This window comes from Mastomys coucha, unplaced genomic scaffold (genome assembly GCF_008632895.1).
Source record: "Mastomys coucha isolate ucsf_1 unplaced genomic scaffold, UCSF_Mcou_1 pScaffold18, whole genome shotgun sequence".
Lineage (NCBI taxonomy): Eukaryota > Metazoa > Chordata > Mammalia > Rodentia > Muridae > Mastomys > Mastomys coucha.
This window is the reverse complement of record NW_022196900.1, coordinates 36,193,904-36,214,759: the sequence shown is the minus strand read 5'-3', so window position 1 is coordinate 36,214,759 and position 20,856 is coordinate 36,193,904. Positions and strand designations below refer to the sequence as shown.

At 37.9% G+C, this 20,856-nt stretch overlaps 1 protein-coding gene across 47 annotated transcripts in view; it reads left to right on the top strand.

The window, feature by feature from the left end:
• The window catches only part of Ptprd (protein tyrosine phosphatase receptor type D), a 2,240,535-nt gene that overhangs the window by 2,156,387 nt on the left and 63,292 nt on the right, over positions 1-20,856 (top strand). For all 47 annotated transcript variants that reach the window (XM_031377711.1, XM_031377696.1, XM_031377694.1 and 44 more), the window contains one exon: positions 12,157-12,280. In XM_031377711.1, coding sequence (XP_031233571.1) covers positions 12,157-12,280 — 124 coding nt within the window. The remainder of the gene's footprint in view (positions 1-12,156; positions 12,281-20,856) is intronic.

The window sequence follows — 20,856 nt, the reverse complement described above, 5'->3', positions numbered from 1 at the left end:
AAGTGGTGTGATCCAATCAAACAGAGATGATTGAAAATGCATCCCCCTGAAGAACTTGGCAAACCATCTCAGAGACATCCTGCTCAATGGTCACATTTTTTTATCCATGTTTAAATGTCAGGTGCTGTTTCTATATCGTCTTTGCACGTGTAAATGTAACAGATGTTGGAATCTTATACATTTCTTTGTTTGATTAATGGACACTGCATTCCCTTGGTGGAAAACTGTTTCACTGGAAACATACGCATTGAACATGTAGAGATCCCTCCCACAGTACTGTACAGAACACCTCTATATGGACCATGATGCAGGATGACAACCACTGTAATTTTTCTGTATTCAGATTCATTAAAGTGGTTATATGAAGCAACCCAGTTCTTTGTTAATGACAGATTTATTGAACGCAAGCTTTCAGAAGGCTTGTACCCAAAATCCTATTAAAGTGCTATCCATTAAACCATTAAACTGGTCATTAAAGCTGTTAGTGCAGACTATTACTCGTGAGTTATTGGTCTCAGCATTCTCGGTGGTTTCTGCCAATACCATTCCGTCCTATGCTATATTATGTCTGTTCTACCAGCTTCTGTCCTTTGCTCAGAATTTCTGGTGTGTATGAGAGGCAAAGAACAGGAGGGATGCTTTGTTTCGTGGGTAGAAATGAGAGAATAAGACCATGTGTCTTTTTGTTCCTAATTACACAGAGTAAAGATTGAGCTTAAAATCTCATGCTATTTTTCATTTGATTTAACCAAAAACAACAACAACAACAACAACAACAACACTTTACTGAAAATCTCACCATGTGGAAAGCTGTACTTTTGTTTTACATTACCATAGAATTTTGGGGGGATGAAATGATGTGGTATGGGTATATCATTAGACCAAAACTGGAAGAGACATATGGAGTTAATCTACTTTCCTTACTATCCACAGTTTTGAAATATGAAAATAAGATTCCTGATAGCAAATTTATAATTTATATATCTGTTGGAAGGCCATGGTTAAGAGCTAGACTTCTAAGCCAAAAACTCGCAGAGTGACTCATGGCATCATGGTCCAAGTCTGTATTTCATTATCAGCAATAGGAAGCAATATCTGTTTCATTGTTTTACAAATTAAGGAAGATTCAGGTATAATGATGCAAGAAGATAGACTCACCAGTCCTCATCCTAAAACTAAGAATTTAAACTTCTTTTGTGAGTTTGGAAGAGTTGAGCTGGTCCTGTGCTAGCTTTTCTACCATTTACTCCTTGATGGTAAATCCATACAGTATGTTTCCTCCAGAGGCCATAAAGTCCAGGTGACAAGCTTGCAAAGGGTTGCGCAGAACACCATCCCAAGTACTGAGCTCTACCGTCTGTTTCTTCTGTCTCGAATGCAACCAAGGAAATCAAATTTGTGGTTTTGGAAAGCATCCTAAAACTCAGTTTTCTTCTCGTTTTAGAAAGTGGTGGGATGCTTCCAACTAGAAACTGAAGAACACAGGTGTAACAAAGGAAAAATGCATAAAATAGTCTGAATGTCCTGACCCCAGTGATGTATTATTGTTATCTATAAGCAGTAATCAGGGGAAGTGTGTATGTGTCCATACATTTTTAACAAAAATACTGTTTTGCTATCATTTGAATCTATAGTATCTGTCTGCATCAATTTTAGATAAGTAGCAGGGTTTTTTTTTTTTTATTTATTTTTGTCATACTGGATTACCAGCCTCCTATTATATTAAAGTTATTCAGGATTTCCTTTCAAAAATAGATATTATTCTATGGTGACTCTACAGTTGTCCAGAGAAAAGACTTGTTTTTCACCTTCAAAATTGTGGGAAGAATAGAGTATATGCTGGTGTATCTAAAGTACAGCCTTTGTAAACGTATGTGTGTGCCTGGCTCAGTGTTTGAAGAAGATACAACGTAGAAAAAGTATTAATCCGATAGGGGAATAAGCCAGACCTTCAGGCTAGGAAGCAGTATTGATGAGATCATATTCCTCTATAACTTGATTCTTCATTTTTTAAACATGAGAATTGGATTCTGGGTATGTCACCTTTCATAGTTGCATGATCCCAATAGCTACCCACATGCACATAGTCATCTTTCTTATCAACTCCTTAGTATTTGTTTAGACATGATGATGCATGCAGTTTTTAAGAGGTATGTCAGTATATGGTCTCACAAGTACATCATATCTGAAAACATGTAGTTGAATTGTTTGAACAGTGAATCAATAGAACAAGCATGTGATACCATTTTTGTTACACAAAGAAAAAGATATTAAGACATAATTATACTTATTCTTTCCATTAAGATTATAAATACTAGAAAATATTGCATTAGACACAAAAGATCAAATGAAGGCTAAATGAATTGTCAAGGTATAAGATCAGGAGATTATCCCTAGTTTTTGTTTCACAGATAGATCAGCTTTATTCACCATCAGTTTCTTTTACCCCCTGCCCTTCCTCAAAAGAATAGAATACACAGCTAACTGGATGACACAGTAGATAAGGTTCTGGCTTCCAAGTCTGACAACCTGAGTTAATTCTCCTGGACCCACACAGTAGAGGAGGATGTGTGTAACACACACACACACACACACACACACACACACACACACACACACACACATACACAAAATAAATAAGTGTAAAAATTAAGGAGAGAGAGTAGTAATGGAAGTAGGCTGAAATTCTGACTTTAGAAATCAAGATGTTAAGAAGTACATAGTATGTTCTCTTTACATTCTTTTCCTTTTTTTTTCTTTTTTAAAATTTTTATTATTATATATTTTCTTTATTTACATTTCAAATTTTATCCCCTTTCCTCATTTCTGCCCTGAACCCCCCCCAATCCCATCACCCCTCTCCCTGCTCACTAACCTACCCACTCTTGCTTTCCTGTCCTGGCATTCCCCCAAGCCTTCACAGGACCAAGGGCCTCTCCTCTCATTGATGTACCACAAGGGCAACCTCTACTACATATGCTGCTGGAGCCTTGAGTCCTTCCATGTGTACTCTTTGGTTGGTGGTTTAGTCCCTGGGAGCTCTGGGGGTACTGGTTGGTTCATACTGCTGTTCCTCCTATGTGACTGCAAAACCCTTCAGTTCCTTGGGTCCTTTCTCTAGCTCCTCCTTTGGGAACCTTGTACTCAGTCCAATGGATAGCTGTGAGCATCCACTTCTTCATTTGTCAGGCACTGGCAGAGCCTCTCAGGAGACTGCTGTATCAGGCTCCTGTCAGCAAGCACTTGTTGGCAAACACAATAGTATCTGGGTTTGGTGATTATATATGGGATGGATCCCTAGGTGAGACAGTCACTGGTTGGCCTTTCCTTCAGTTTCTGCTCCACACTTTGTCTCTGTATCTCCTCCTTTGGGTATTTTGTTCCCCCTTCTAAGGACCGAAGTTTCCACACTATGGTCTTCCTTCTTCTTGAGCTTCATGTGGTCTGTGAATTGTATATTGTGTATCCCACACTTCTGGGCTAATATCTACTTATCAGTGAGTGCATACCATGTGTGTTCTTTTGTGATTGGGCTACCTCACTCAGGATGATATTTTCTAGTTCCATCTATTTACCTAAGAACTTCATGAATTTATCATTTTTAATAACTGAGTAGTACTCCATTGTATAAATGTACCACATTTTCTGTATCCATTCCTCTGTTGAGGGACATTTGGGTTGTTTCCAGCTTCTGGCTATTATAAGTAAGGTTCTTAAGAACATAGTGAAGCATGTGTCCTTATTACATGTTGGAGCATATTCTAGTTATATGCCCGAGTGGTATAGCTGGGTCCTCAGAAAATGTCCAATTTTCTGAAGAACCACCAAACTGGTTAGCAGAGTGGCTGTACCATCTTGAAATCCCACCAGCAAAGTAGGAGTATTCCTCTTTTACATTCCTTTCTATGATGAGGTTTCATAGGAACATTGAGTAAAGGTGAATCACTGAGTCAAGTCAGCCACCTTTACTTCTCATGGCTATAATATCCCATTGTTATACTTCAGTGTTAGGCAAGTAGAAATACAGGTTCTGGAGGAATTAAAACACAATTTACTTTTCTGCTGCCCACTTATCTGTAATATTGGCTTTGTAAGTTGACTAACTAAGCAGGGCATCTGTATCATTATACATAGAGACACACAAACACAGGTTTTACTGTAATGCTATGACATTGATCAGATTCGGGTATAAGAAAGCCTATCCTGACTCTAACCTAGAGTGACCATGTAATTTAGTACCTGAATTGAAGTATTTGAGAATGAGAGTTGGTACGATCAATAATTATATCAGGGATATAGATGGAAATGGTACATAATCTAAGTTAAACTCAGCCTTTATGATAACTCTAGTTGGGTGCACTCATTCTGTCTGATCAAAAACTCTCTGTTCTCTCTGTAGCTCCCAACATGATGACCTGTTACTCTGTACTTATTTATTGTAAGATATATGTTTTCAAATTTACTGTGTGGGAAACATTGAATTACAACAATGGATAAAACACAAACCCAGTCACAATTTCCTCTATTGATTCCATTTCAGTTTTTCAAGTGTTAAAATGAAACATAACCAATGCAATTTCAATAAAACCCTTTCTTTGTAAACAACTTCTCAGTTTAGAAAGAAACTGGGCTAAAATTCTAGATTGTTAGGTTGTGTAACCCCTTTTAGTTTGCTTATCACATGTAAGAAGAAAGAGTGAGCACCTGAGAGTTTAGAGTGTGAACATTTTCTCAAATAGCCCCACATCATGGAAATGAGGAACAGTGACCACCCTGCGGGGTTCTTTAATTTGAAGCCCTTAGTGCTGTGCCTTCTTACTTTGCCTGCAAAGGTTAGCAGCCTGGAGTCAGTGTGTGAGCTCTTTCCAAAGGCATCTGCTGGTCCCCTCTGCACCCAATAGGTACAGGAAACACATTTGGGGATAAGAAAGAGTGAGGTAAGGAATCGTCTTAGTGGTAGCTTGTAATTCTCTGTATTCTGCCATGGACAAGAAGAGAGCATTGAATTTTTATTTTCTGATCCAGAAAAGAAGGTATTGATTAAACATTAACAAAAGTCTTATTTTTCAGTTTTGAAGTTTATCTGTTTTTATGAGAAAGGATAAATGATTTAACACAAATCAAAGCAGAATGAAAAAAGAAAAAAAAAAACTTCCTAATAAATGGCAAGCAGGAACAATACTGAAAGGCTAACGTACATTTTGACTGCAGGATGCAAAGTAAAATAAACTGATGTTTAAAGTCTCATTAGAACGTTCTACATTTTATGAAGAACTAATACTGTTGATTAGAATCCACTAATGTATTTTACAAACCTCATTATGGTTTGTATCTGCTACTTTCCCTTAAAGTGTTGTATGTTCCTTGCTTTAATAATATGAGTCACAGTAATCATGAAATCAAGACAGCCACTCATCATTGCTCTTCCCTACTAATGTTCTGGGTTGTTTTGTTGTTGTTGTTGTTTTGTTTTATGAATGGGCAGGTCTCCATTATCAAGTAGAAAGAGAAAAGTAAGCAACACATGTAGGGACTTGTGCTCTGTTTTGTTATCTCTGCCAAAAAGTAGATGAGTTCCAAATGATAGGGTTGGACATGTTGTTACATAATAAATAGAGGGGCAGAAATGGATTGCCTTGCAGCAATAACAAAGCAACTCCCTACCTTTTATAATTCCAAGTGAAAGGAGAAACAATTGCCTTGAAGTGAAAATAAATATTGCTAGCTTGCTAAGACTGGGTAAACAAAGGCTGCTCTGACCCCACTCAGTGGATGCATGTGGGAGAGAAAAGATGTGCTACTTTTCAGTTAAGACTTAAAACGCATGCTTTGCCCATCCTCCTTGAGGGTTGATACAGAATCATCAATATTAGCAAACAGTGCATAGCCTATTTATTTTGTACCCAAACCTGGGTACCTTCAAGAAAGGGAAGATAGCTATATGAATTAGTTTAATGATGCACATGGGTTATATTTAATAGATAATTATTTTTCTCTAATCAGAACATAACTGTCAATCTACAGGGTTTCTGAGAATGCATGACCCATATTAAATACCAAATATTTTAGCCTTTAATTTGTTTGCTGATCAGGTAGCTTCTTTTTATGTATCTTTAGGGTCACCTCTTATTCAGTCTACTCTCTCTTTTTACTCAGAAAAGATTAAGTAATTTCTAACAGAATTTTTGTGTCTGAAAGCTGTATGAAAATCATTTAAGTTTTTTCTCATTGCCATGTGGCATGAAAGATGCTGGTGTGTGAACTGTGTTTGTGAATTTCCTCTCCTTTAGCCCTTATGAACATACTGTACATTTCTCCACGCCCTGTAACTTGTTAGTTCAGCCAGGCTGGCTTCACAAGCTCTAGGATTACAGTTGGGCATCACACCCAGCTGTGGACGCCATTGTTACTGCTCATTTATCTCATGGAGGAGATAAGTAGCTAACAATCTAAGTAACCAGATTAAAATAAATCCCTGATCACATCCCTCTAAAGCACAGCCTTTTGGGATAAGAGTGTTTTTCTTCTGCTTTTGTCCACATTCATGAACATGTTGGTCACAATCTCTGGAATATTTAGTTTCTAGATTTCAATAGTGTATTTCTTCTCAAACTCTTATTTGAGGAGATATCTCAAAAATAATCTCTTTCACAGTCATTAAGTAAACTGTCCAGGGCTTTTGCTATTTATCTTCATTTTACCAGTGAGGTGGCCTGTTAAGATCATTTAAAAGTACTTCTAGGAGGGGATTCAAGGAAACTGGCGATGTATCTATACTGCGGTGACAGAGTATAGGGGAAAGTGTTGACCAGAGAGTCACCTCAGTTACCTCCCATAATCTTTAGCTATCCTTTCTACTTCCCCTACATATCAGAATGCTAAAAATATATGTCTTAGTCAGGGTTTCTATTCCTGCACAAACATCAAGAAGCAAGTTGAGGAAGAAAGGGTTTATTCAGCTTACTTCCACATTGCCGTTCATCACTAAAAGAAGTCAGGACTGGAACTCAAGCAGGTCAGGAAGCAGGAGCTGATGCAGAGGCCATGGGGGGATGTTCCTTACTGGCTTACTTCCCCTGGCTTGATCAGCTTGCTTTCTTATAGAACCCAAGCCTATCAACCCAGCGACGGCACCACCCACAAGGGGCCCTACCCCCTTGACCACTAATTGAGAAAATGCCCCACAGCTGGATCTCATGGAGGCACTTCTGCAACTGAAGCTCCCTTCTCTGTGATAACTCCAGCCTGTGTCAAGTTGACACACAAAATCAGCCAGTACAATTTATAAGGATAAATCATTATATATATGTATACATATATATGGCCAACTATTTGATATTAGCAAGTGTCTAAATGAGACTTTGCCTGTCTTTGAATTACCCAAAAAGATTTCCTTGCATCTCGTCTGTCCCACCCATCCTAGAAGCAACTGAGTTGAAAGTCTGTTAACATTAACATGATTTTTTATGAAATTAATTATATATATATATATATATATATATATATGTATGTATATATATATACATATATATATGAAGTTTTGTATTTGTTACAAACTGTGGTCTAAATCTCAAATCTAACCATTGCACAATATAAATTCTTGATTCAGTCCTGTTACCTGAAGGCAAATTTCTGTTGGAAGAAATGTCTGCCTGAGTGAAACACGTTTTCACTATGTTTGACAAGTGTGATACATTTCTAAATTTATTTGTGAATTTTATACATCTCTTCTGCTGTTCAAGAGAGAGCACTTCTGTGATCTTGGATTAACATAGGTAATCTTGTAAAATCCTGTTTTGATTGTTCACACTGTAATGGTAGCCTAGATTCAAAGATACTGTTACAAGGAAAGACTCAACCAGAGCTGATAACTAATTGGATAAGGGGAGCTGAGACAAAATGAGGGCACAGACCTGACATGTGGGTGAAAGAAATGATAAAAGGGAACAGAAAGGACACAGCCGCTTGTCCTGCTGTAGCTAACCAGAGCTGCAAAATGGCTGCCGCCCCTTTGTCTCTTAGACATTGCTGTCACTTTCCAGCTCATCTCCCATCTGGCTCGTGAAGGATTGTTAGATTCAGCTAAATTCACGTTCTTTTCTCAGAGGGATGTTCTCATGGCAATTGCAAGTGCATGCTAACTGTGGAAAATATAGACCTTCCCAACCAGATAAGCATGTTTTTCATTCATGTGGATATATACATCAGTTCACTATTTCCAAACAGTGGATGGGGAAAATATGAACACAAATAAATAGAAAAAGAAACCACTATCGGCAGAAATTAACAGTCAGCTCCAGGCTGCTCTTCTAACCTTAAAAGGGACTTGAGCACCTGAGGGTGACCCATACTACTATGGAAGAACCAGACCAACTATGTGGAAAGCTAAGATTTCTCCTGATGTTAAGGTCATTGAAGGTTCAGGATAGTTTGGAGAAAAAAAAAAAGATGGTCTAGCCCATAGTTTGGCTAGTAATATACTTGGTCTAGTCCTTCTCTATAATTAAGTTTTTGTTATTTGTTTTGCAAACATACAAAAAACCAGGATGAGTCTGTTTTTGTGGTAGTCCTTTGATGAGTTTCTAAAGGAATATTTTGAGGTTTTGAGGTTTTGTTCCCCTCCTTGGATAATGTGGAGGATGAAGTGGAACACTAAGTACTTATGATTATGGATTGTGTGATGTTTTGAAAATGGGAATTATATTTTTCTCTTGGCCCAAGGGTTGGGTTTTAGGAAACCATTAAAGAATGTTGCTTTAAAGTGATGACCTTAGCACTAAGAAAAAGGGTCATGCCCGAGGAGTGCCCCTCAAGGACTATACTACGTTGTACATGTTTCAGAGAATTTTGTCTTGTCCTTAGAATCACAAACAGAGATCAGCAGTTCTTACCGAATTCTGATTCCAGCTTTTCTTGCATTGTATTTAAGAGCCAGGCGAGGTGTGGCTATGAAACCATCAAGTAAACTTCGGCTGAGCAAGGGAGGAAGCATGGCAAAGTTGACTTTTCGACCTAGTAGCTATTTGATTATAATGGAATCATCTAACTTGTACACACCTTAGTCATCAGAGCGAGAAAACCTCAATAAACATGATACTCATGCCTAGGAGTTTTAGAAAATGAAATGAGTTAACACAGAAAATATTACTCCTGTTTTATAGACACACTTACATTTTCATTGTGGCTTTTTAATGAAAATGCAATGCATAATTAGAACTTCATCTGTTATAGCAGCATGTCTTTTCACTTACATATTTTAAGACAAAGTTCTAGTTGATAAAAAAAATTTAGAATTTTAAGACCAACTATTTGATATTAGCAAGTGTCTAAATGAGACTTTGCCTGTTTTTGAATTACCCACAAAGATTTCCTTGCATCTCGTTTGTCCTACCCATCCTGGAAGCAACTGAGTTGAAAGTGTTAAAATTAACATGATGTTTTTTAAGTTATTGTGAGGAATAGCAATCTAGCAGGGATGTAAAACCCTATGTCATCTTGGTCAAGTTGTTACCATCTGGGTTGTGGGGTTGAAAGGTCTGTTGATTGGCTGGAGAAATTAATTATAATTACGGTAAGGCGTTCTTAGTTATAAATTCTGTGGAAATTTGGCATATGGATATTGTAGAGTTTATGAAATATGAAAACCCATCAATCAACTTTTAGTTTGAATGAAGCTACTCACTGTATTTCCACCTTTTAAAACTCTGTAGAGACCTTGCCAGGACTCTAGCTGAAGAAGTTGCTGATGGGAGTGAGAGGGAAAAAGGAATCAGCATTACAAAGAAGGGTGACAGGGGAAGACCAGGAAGGGAGAGTTCGAACACACAAGCAGTCTGCGTTAAGGAAAAAGAATCACTGAGCCCTCTCACAGATGTAATATCAAATTATTCCAGTGACCTCATTGTCATTTCTAATAGGAAGCTGCATGGTCACAGTGGACCATCCAGACAGAGGAGATAGAAATGGAAATCACCATCCCTATCATCCAGCATCTAGGCTCTGCTTTGTCCACTCTGGCCATGACTTTCAGGGGGTGGGGGGAGGGAACAGAGTCTTTGTTTGTTTGTTTGTTTGTTTGTTTCCTTGTTCCGGAGGGGAAACTAGGAAAGGAGATATCACATGTAAATAAAGAAAATATCTAATTAAAAAAATAGAGAGAGAGAAAAAGAGACTGCAACAAGAGAGGTCTAAGAATATAGAAGCAAAGCTCTCAAAGCATCACCAACACCAAGAAAGGGAAAATAAATAAATAAATAAATAGGTTTGAGAATTAGAGCTTCAGTCATTTATGATTTCTGCCTTTTTAACATGGATAAAGGGAAAGTGATTTTCAAAGGACTTTTTAGCTTTCTTTCTTTTTCTCTCTCTCTCTTTCTATCTTTTTCTTCCTTTAAGTATAAAAGATGTTAGTATACCTTGCCGCCTCTAGGTACTCATTCTTTTTTGAGTTTACTGCTCTCAGCATTCTGACAAGCTCCAAAAATAATGACCTGTGCCGTGTGTTGTTAAATGTTCAGTCAGACAGATAGATACAGATGGATGAGTGCTACGCTGCACAAAGGCAAGTCAGCATTATTTAATCAATGTTTGTTTGATCCGTGTAAAACAAGTATAAATGTAAGCTGCGTCCCATCTGTGCTATCATCCATGTGAAGCCAACCTCGTTTTTAAAACTTGATTTCTTATGTAATTGTCCCAAAGTGACACAGGATGATAAGTTGGGAGGGAAGGATGGCTGTGTTTAGATGTGTCCTGGCTTGGGCTCCTTCATTGTGCAGTGACATTCTGGACACTTTGGCAGTCTTGTGCCATAGTACCTACCAACTGGTAGTTAGCAGTGAGCTTTTGATTTCCTGGCCTAGGTTTGAACATAAATGTCTCAGTTGCTCACACAGGTTTAACTAGGTGACTGAGCAGCTGTTAGCACACTGCCTGTCAGTGAAGGCCTTCAGCAGACAGGTTTACTAAATCAGCCCTTCCTTTTATTTTGTCATCTGCCAAACTGAGAAGGAAGAGAAAGAGAGAGAGGGGAGGGAGAGAGGGAGGAAGGGAGGGAGGGAGGGAAGGAGGAGGGGAGGGAAGGAAAAAGAGAGAGACAGAGGGAAAGAGAGAGGGAACAAGTGAGCTGTTTCCTAACAGTTAAGAAAATTAAGTTATAATGGTTCTAAAGCATAATGCCCTGATATCCATTAGAATTCTCCAATTAGCTCCAGGTTTTCCTCTCATAGAATATAGTTTCCTGTTGCCATGCCACTTGTTCTTCCATTATCAGTATTTTTTTAAAACTTTTTAGTTAAGCAATTAAGCCTGAATGTAATTTTGAAATCATAGTTGAGCTACCTACAAAATTTACTTTATTTTCACACAGTATATACAGTAGATTCCTTTGCTTGAACTAAGACATTACACAAATATGTTAAAAATTAGAAAATACCAGGAAAAAATCCTAAGGGATAAAAGGAGACAAACATGGTAAACATAATGATACATGGAAACAATATAATAGTAAAGAGAAAAACAGTTCAGTCTTTCCTTCTTTAACGTTACAAGTTATTTTTGTCACTACGATGACGTTCACTGGCTTCTCTTCCTCACCGTCATTGTTTGGATTGTACAAATTGCCCTGACATTGGCTGTGGTATGTTATAAGGAAACAGGTAAATCAGAAGTGTTCTTTAAGATGGGAGAACATAGGTAGAGAATGCTAAGCAGAGCATGCACACAGTAAGCCGAGCAAAGGCGACTCAACTGAAATTGTGTGCACAGGTCGAGTCAGGAAAGACAAGGAAGGAGTACTCGAGGCAAATGATGTTCACAGCACCGGAAGGAATATTGACCTAAAATAACTTGTAAACTCCAGCAGCAGAGAAAGAAATGGAAAGTAAGATAGTGCCCTGCTGTTCCAATAATAACAAAACATCTGTATTGATGCTTTTCATCTGTGTCAACGTTAGTGATTGTTAATGACTCTTATGTAATTGGTCAGTGTGCACTATGCAGGTTATGTTAGTGTTTGGCTTCACAACTAAAATCATCTTTATGAAGTGTGGCTTTGGAATTTCTTTTTAAATCATGCTTATTCCTGTGATAAATGTCTTGACACTATATTTTTCAGTATTGACGTTGTGTGTACTGGTTTGTTTGGTTTTCTTATAGTCAATTGACCCTGGCCAGCAGTTCACATGGGAACACTCAAACTTGGAAGTAAACAAACCAAAGAACAGATATGCAAATGTCATTGCATATGATCACTCTCGGGTTCTCTTATCAGCAATAGAAGGTAAGAAAATGCATACATTATTCAAATTGGTGTTTTCTCCCTTTATGTATTTGCATGAGAATGTTGTATTGATTGGACTGTTAGCCATCTATGAAAACATTTACCTACAACCCAGGCTCAGTGTATTGGCACCTTTACTTTCCTACATAAATGAATCACTCACAAGTAAAGGTTGTCACTGCTACAATCATAGAAGACTTGACCATTTACTGATGTTTTTATGTGGTGAGCAATGCCCAGCTCACCTATGATTGTTGATAGTTATAAGCGAACTGGGAATTTTCCAAAGAGGCCTGTACACTAGTTATGTATTTAAAAAGTAAGGGAAGGGGGTCTCTGGAAATAATTCTGGATATGCTTACAGGGACAGGATAAACTTAGGAGTCCATATTGTGGCGATTAACAGAAACTAAGCACCTTGGAAATGTGCAGGCTATTGAATCCGTGAACTGCTTTTTAATCTTCCTCTCACAGTCTGGAGTGCATTCCAGAGGGGATGATGGATGGAGAAGGTTGAAGAAGGTTGCTCCTCAGCAGCCCCAGGAGGGTGCTGCCTGCTTCCCTCTTTCCAATAATCAGTCCCTGCATGTACCATACTAAAAACATTTGGGAGTTCATTCCTGACAATCAGAATGTCAGTAGTTCTTTAGTCTATAGAAGAACACTAGAATGAAAGGCCTTAGAATTTTTTTTTTAATGCTACCTAATCCTTTCACCAGTCATAACAGGCAACCTCAGCCACCACCTGCCTGTCACATACAACATTTGTTAGCAGTGGCACTCAAGGTTTCTCTGTTTAATCTCTTGCAGTTACTTTAGAAGTCACTGAATAGTACTGGCTTCTGATTAATCCTTTCAGGCATTTGCAGTGCAGACAGTCACATCTATCTTCAGTGGTTCAAATCCTTTTTCGTTTTCTTGTTTCTGCTTTTAAAACTTCGATGGTAGTCACCGCTCTATCTCATAGCTCTTAAGCTTGAAAGCTCTCTCGAGGCTGGACAATTCATTTAGCAGGTAAAGCCCCATACCAAGGACCTGAGTTCAATCCCAGGATTCACACAGTAGAAGGATGCAAGTTGACTTCTGACCTCATCATGAACACTATGGCACTTGCCTGCACAGGCAGGCACACACACAAATAAAATATGAATCGAAATTGTTAAAGTACTCTCGGTGAACATAAAATACAAGAATATATTAATTTCTAGACTTGGAAGTAAAAGATATCTTTCCATCCTTTGACCAAGCTTACAACTGCCACCTGGTTTGGATCAAATTGTCCTTATGTGGTATTGCTGAACCATAAAGTTCTATCACATTACTTTTGATGTTGGAAAGTATGGTAATGTCTCTTACTAGTGGCCAAATGCAGTAATGTTCAAATGTCAACCGTCTTCCATCCTGAAAGCATTAACTATCAAGCAACACCTACAACAGCTGAGGCGGGATCAGGTGATATTGCTGACTACCTCTTGCTGAGTCTTGTTGAGAAATTCAAGCTGATGTTTGTGCATGGCTGAATGAAGGCTTCACATTTTAGCTCTACAAGTCCATTTTAAATGGAAAAGAAGCAAATACTGGATTCTTATGTATAAAATCATCATAGTTAATTAGGTGCAAGACTAAATCAGAAATAAGTCTTTTTTAATTAGCCAAGTAATATGGAAGATAGATAGATAGATAGATAGATAGATAGATAGATAGATAGAGATAAACAAGACACTCTAACGAGCCTCCTGTCAGCCTTTTTCTGTCTTTAGTAGCATTTCCATGTATTTTTGCCACATTGCCATACTTTTTCTTAACTTATTTATTTTTCACATTTTAACAAGTAATGGTGTTGAGATGGGTAGGATAGGGTAGAACTTATGTGCATTTATTATGACAGAAACTTCTGTCCATTTTATTCTTAGGCCATTTTTACAGTGTAGAAACAAAGGTATTTGACTCAGCCTAAAACCTGCCTTTTTATAACTCTATGCCCACAGATAAACCCTAAATCTAGATCTGACCTAGAAACCAAAATCTCTCAATGTTCTGTTATGCAAAAGGTTAGAAGAATTTAATTGAAATCTGTGGGCTAGAGATCTTAAATCTGGATTATGACTATGAACAGCATTTCATCATAGATCAAGTTCCCTTAACCTAGAAGTACTCCAGGTGACAGTCACTCAGTCTCTATCAGTCTTGGACTGGAGAATGCTGTGCACAAGAACTGCACAGTCAGCCACTAACTGAGTGGCAGGCAACTTGGACAGCACTGGGTCAGAAGAAAATGGAAAACTGACGTTAGCCCTGTTTATAAAAACTAATGTGCCCTACCTCTGTTTCCTAACTGTAGTGTTGATGGGTGAGGGTTTTGTTCAGGATAGCTTTGCAATCCATTTCCTTATGCTGTTAACTATTCTTTTCATATTACTTTGCAGAATATCTGACAGACATTAGAGGAGAAATAGAAATCATCACTGTGGCTTACACTGTCTGTATCTTATTTAATAGTGTAATCATTTACCCTCCTTCCATTGATAATATGAAAAGAAGAAAAGCTGAAGTTATGTGTAGCTCCAGCCTGCACTAAGCTGCTTGGAAGCAGTGATATTCCTAATATTTTGAGATCATTTATTAACTTGTACTGAGAAAACCCAAAACGAATCCAGAGAGTCAAATGCAGATGGTTGTCAATTGTTGCACATCTGGGCAAAATTAGGCGGAGAAACACAGTTTGACAAGTCAAGTGCCACTTTGATAACCTCCATGTAAGCAGTTCTAATGAGAAAATTGTGGTTCCTGAATAAAAGATGTAACAGCAGCTAGCTTAATGATTAAAGTTAGATATTCTCAAATAAAACCAAATTGAAGCTTACTCTTATGTGCACATACACACAATATAATGTTCCAAAGCTATACCTTCTTTAATGCACAGAGAGCACATGATGAAGAACAAGAAATCTGACTTTGAGGCATTAGTTGTACCTACAGCTAGGTAACCTTGACTCCTCTGAGATCTGTTTTCTCAATTACAGCCTTTCTCTATCCTGGCTCCTGAGATCTAGCCAGTTCTTCACAGCAGTTATTATGTTTACTCTACCTCCCAGCTAATGAAATGCTATTATCAATATGTTACTTGATATTTAGTAGTGCACACCAGTTAGGGCAAATGGCAGTGTAGACAGAGGGTAGCCCTGTGCCCTGTGGAGCCTAGCTTTCCTTGTTCTGCCTGCCTCCTCCCATCACCCACAGCACTTTCCTATGCACAAAGTGGGACTCCAAACACCTTGTCTTAGCTTTTTGCTCCCAAATTCTTTTTATTATTTGTCACTAGGTTTAGAGCGAATTGAACCATTGTATGTTGTAAGCTCATTTTTCTATATTATGCTATAACTAACGTGAAACTATGGCTCAGCATCAGAAATCCTTACTTGAACCAAATGCATCTGTCACAACCTTATATACAGCCACGTTCATCAATTATCTAACTGATTCTGTTGGACAATCTCTCCTTGGATGCATATATAGCTTCAGGATCTATTTTTATATTTTTTAAAATAAAATCAGTATATGGCAAGTTTTTATCATACTGTCTTACAATTTACAAGAATTAATCTTTACTGTCTGAGGTAAAACAAGTTTCTAATCTGAAATATAAATCAACTTCACTAGCATCAGTGTTAACTTTTCATAGAATTATTATAATTATCATTTAAGAGCCATATTGGCAAAGACTTTTTTAAAAAAGCAGCATCTAAGCCTATATATATGACAATATTAAAATACTACTTTTCGGTGCAAGAATAAAAACAAGTGGCCTGATTAGCTGCATGTTTATTATATGTTAGGAATTATGCCACTGATTTTAGCTTTATAATCTATACTGTTCATATTATCCTGAAAAGGCAGTTATCATCTGAATTTATAGATGGCAAATGGAAACATGAATAATGTAAATATTGGGCTGGGAGCAGGCTCGGTGAGTAATGTGCTTGTCACACAAGCATGAGGATTTGAGTGTTAATCCCTAGAACTGATATAAAATCAGGCTTACCAGCTCGAGTCTGTAATCTCAAAGTTCCCATGGAAAGACGGGAGGCAGAGACAGGAGATTCTCCAAGGAAATCATGGTAGGCTGGCATATGCAGTGTACTCACAAACAAGAGATCCTCTCCAACAAGGAAGAAGGTCAAGATTAAGACCTGTGGTTGTCCTCTTTCCTGCACATTTACACAAGGACACATACATGCCTGCACTTTCACACATATGCAAACACATCACACGCTATGGACATAACAGCATACCATACACAAAAAGTACATTTTACACGAGCAGAGGGCTCTTTTTACTGTTAAAGACTCGACAAAGCCAAAATGTGAATGTCATGTCAGCCAAAGATGAAGCTGCCCTTACCCCAACCTCCCATGTGGGGGGTCACGCTACTTTTGTGGTTGTGGTGATTGTAACTGTTCACACGGGGTCTTATTTGAAATCAGTTTGGTTTGGGCTGAAATGACTGCCGAAGAATGTTGAAACATTTAAGAAGTAACGTGAGAGCTGGAGGTTTTCATTTTTATTTTTTAAACTTCAGACAAAAGGAATTTTCCAAACAAACAGCACATGGATGTGGGCTTAGTAATTTGCTTAATAGTTCCTTTTAAGATAGATTGGGTAGAACACTGAATAAAGGCATAAGGTTGGAACGTAAATTCCAGTTTATAGGGCTACATGACCTTATCCTGCCACTTAGCACAATCAACAAGGAGTGTTTGGAAGAAACAGGAGCTCTTGCTAATGTGATGCACACATTAAGTTCACCTGAAACAAAGAATATCCACACACTCTATTTCCACTCTCATTTGGGGGAGTTTCTTTGTGGGGGTTACCAATTCAGATCATAGCAATTTATTTTAATTTTCTTATGTAAGGAGTATGTATTTAAAGTTTTGAAGTAAATATCTATATTCACTCCCTTTTGTGAGTACTGCCTTTAACTAGCCCATAAATGAATCTCAAAAGTTCCTAGACTCTTTTTGTTTCTTAAAAGGTCACTTGAGGAGTCACTGTACCTTGGTTTCCTGGATTATATAGTTATTCTGTTACCCATACCTACTTCCTAGAATCCATAGAAAGAATAACTGAATCAATGTAAGGCCCTTACAGTGCCCAGCACCAGTAAAATGCCCAGTAAGCACTGGACACTACCATCATCACTGCTATGAGTTTTATACTGTTGTACACAAGTTCTTTTTCACTGAGATTTTTTTTTACATGATCTATGGAAAAGTTAACAGTATCCAAATGAGAAAGCTGCATGTATTTAGAGTAGTTTATAAAGAAAAAGAAAATATGAGCTCATGATAAATGAAAACCAGACCTGTAATAAAATTACAAATTTCAACAAGGCGAAAAAATGTTTCCTTTAAGTGGAAATACAGAATTTATCATCCAGTGTTAGATTTGCATAATAAGAGCAGTTAAAAATCCTAGTATAAATAATATGGATGACAGATGATGTGACAACAATGTGATTACTTGTGAGATGGGAACTTAAAAGCTTTAAAATGAATGAGCAGCTCACAAAGTCAGCACTCCTGAGATAAATCTAACAGCAGTTGATGAAAACCAGAAACAACAAGGTGGTTTTCACTAACAGTGATGTCACCCCTTGCTCCCATGGGATAGGGACATTGCTGCAGTCCTAGTGAGGCCTCACTTCTGTAGTTACTCCTGTACCAAATCACTAAACACTATTGTCCACACACGTGTGAGGGTTTGCTAATGGCATATCATGCCCCTGTTGTGAAACAGGGTCTGTTTTTTCAGGCCTTATATGGAAAATTGATGCCTATTCAATAAATAAAATCATGTCAGTATTTTTATTCTATATATTTTTATTTTTTCAAATACTATATCTTTATCACATGCTTTGCCTCACAGTGGCCACCCAGTTCCTCCCCATTGTCCTCCCCACCAATCATATGGCGTTCCTCTGTTCCCCACCACCACCATAAAGAAAACAAGAAAACAAAACCAAAGAGTAAAAGGTCATGGATGGTCTCAAGTCTGGCCATAAGGAATGGGAATGAACAAGTAGCTAAAGTGAACAGCCTGAGGAAGAGAGGAAGGAGAGCCCTAGTACCCTACCTGGTTCCTAGACACGCGTGGCAGCAGCTGTGGGTCCCTGGCAGAGTGCAGTTCTTCAGGTTTGCTGGAGGCTCAAATGAATGAAGATTAGCTAGGAGCCAGAAGGCTGGCAAATGTTCTTTCTCACTTCACCTTTTCCTGCCTCCCCCCAACCCCAGGGAATAATCTGTGAGCCTCTTGTGTAGGGATTACTCAGTGCTTAAATTCTATGTAAAAGACAATAGAAGGTGATGAAGAGATGGCTCTCTTAGTATGCTCATCTCTTGCAGAAGTCCTGAGTTTGGTTCCCAGCACTCATGTGGATGGGCTCACAACTCTAGATCCAGGGAATCTGAAGCCCCTGATTTCATGCATAGATAATAAGTGAATTAAATTAAAACAGAACAAATTTTATTAGACTATATACCTCATTTTTCTAGAAACCCATTTTCGTGAGTTCCATCCAATTATTTGTTGGGTTGAGCTCATTTGTCTTACCGTGCCCACATCAATCATTGATGGAGGCAGACAGCACAGTTCCTGTAGCACTTTTAGGCTTTCAGTTTTCATGTTAATTATGTACAAAAGTGACACAGTATAATCCTTTTTTCATTTATTTTTTAAATACATAAGACTTTTTTTTTTTTGAGCAACTGTAAAGAAACATAGCTTAATTTGTCCCAAGTCACAGCAAGATGGGAATTTCAGCCTTAGAAACCTGGACCAATTTCCTAATTTCTGGCTTATTAAAATCTATCTAATTACAGCTGTTTGGATGGCATTTTCTCCTGCATGGGCTGAGCAACTAGTATAGAGATATGTTACTATCAACCTCCTGTTTTCACTGGTAACACAGAGAAGAGAAGTTGTATTTTTTAAGTAATGGTTGCTAGTGTTACTGGCTTACTTTGTTTAGCTCTTTGCTGAGTAAGCCAATCTAATATTGAGTAATAAAGCGCTGGAAATGAGTTTGCTCTCTGTCTGCAGTATCTTCTTTCATTATGTGATGTTTGTTATTATACTGTATACTGAGGCAGAATATGTTAATAAATCCACACCTCATTATTCTGAGAAGATAGGGAGGTGTATCTCCTGTGATGTTTCTGATATTAGAATTTAGGCATGGTACACATATTTCTGCTATCACTAAAAAGAATTTTATTTCTCTATTAATTATTTTTAGTACAGAGTTTGAAAGAAAATCCTGAGTCAGAATTACTTTTTATCAATAGATAAAATGAGATAGGTTCATTTCATTTACTTATTGCATCGATTATAATATCCACGTGGCATTTTAGAAATTGCACATACGTTCCTTTCACTGGACTCATAAACAGTGTTGGCTTGATGCTGTTATAACAATAATGTTCATATATTATCAATGAAAACTGATGATTTCAGTGATTGTTTTTAATCATGTGGGTCCTACAGGCTACCCGATGCTAGATTCTGATTATCTCATTACAGGATGAAACTTTTGAATAATTGCTTCCTTATGAATATAAGTCATAGCTGCAAAGCTTTGTGACTAAGAGCTGCTTTTTTCTCTCCATGGGCAAAGTTCTCACTAACAATAAATAAGTGTCTTCTAGCCCAGAGACTGAGTTTCCCCACTCCATGTGGTTAATCTTATTGCTGTGTACTTAGGCCAGACAGACTGGCTAGCTCTTTTTCTGGGGCCATTTGCAAAGCTCTTCTACCCCAGCAGTCCAGAGGGTAGAAGGTCAGGCAACAGAGAAGAAAGCACAATGAGGAAGAGACCCTGGCTTACGGGCCTTGTTCATGTTACTCATTCTCTTAGCAGCTCTAAGGTGATACAGTAGCCACACAGCAAAGAATTCTTTTGAAAACAAATTTTGAATTTTGCAAAAATAATAAGGAGAATTCAGATTGTAGCTACATCAAGAAATCCAGTGATCCTATCACTTTGGAAGGGAATGTTTGATCTCTGGTGTCTTGCAAGGAAGAACCTTCATTTCAGCAGCTCTGATGTAGCAAGTAGTGGTTACCATGACACAAGGGAAAGGAAAGAGTACTGTGTGTGTGGAAACTAAAGCAATGTATTGAACTTATTGTTTGCTTTTATATTTCTGGTTTAAGCAATATCAGCAAAGTAAACTTTCCATATATCCTGTCTGGTAGAAATCTAATTCATTGCTTGGGAATTTTGGTTTTGTATGTATTGGAGAGAGGATGAGACTCTCTCTCTCTCTCTCTCTCTCTCTCTCTCTCCCTCCCTCTCTCTCTAGTTAAAAGGTATAAAAATTGAATGAACTAGTTTGCTAAAGTATAATTTGTTTTCACACAAGCTTTACTTATTAGAGAATTGTGGAATGTAAAGGGCTTCTCTAGGAGGTAGAATGTCGAAAGCTCTTCTAGCTGTCTTGCCTTCTCTCCACCTCTGCAAGGAACAATTTGTGTGCCGTAGTCAGGAGGCACACACGATCGCCCTCCAGGTCTGT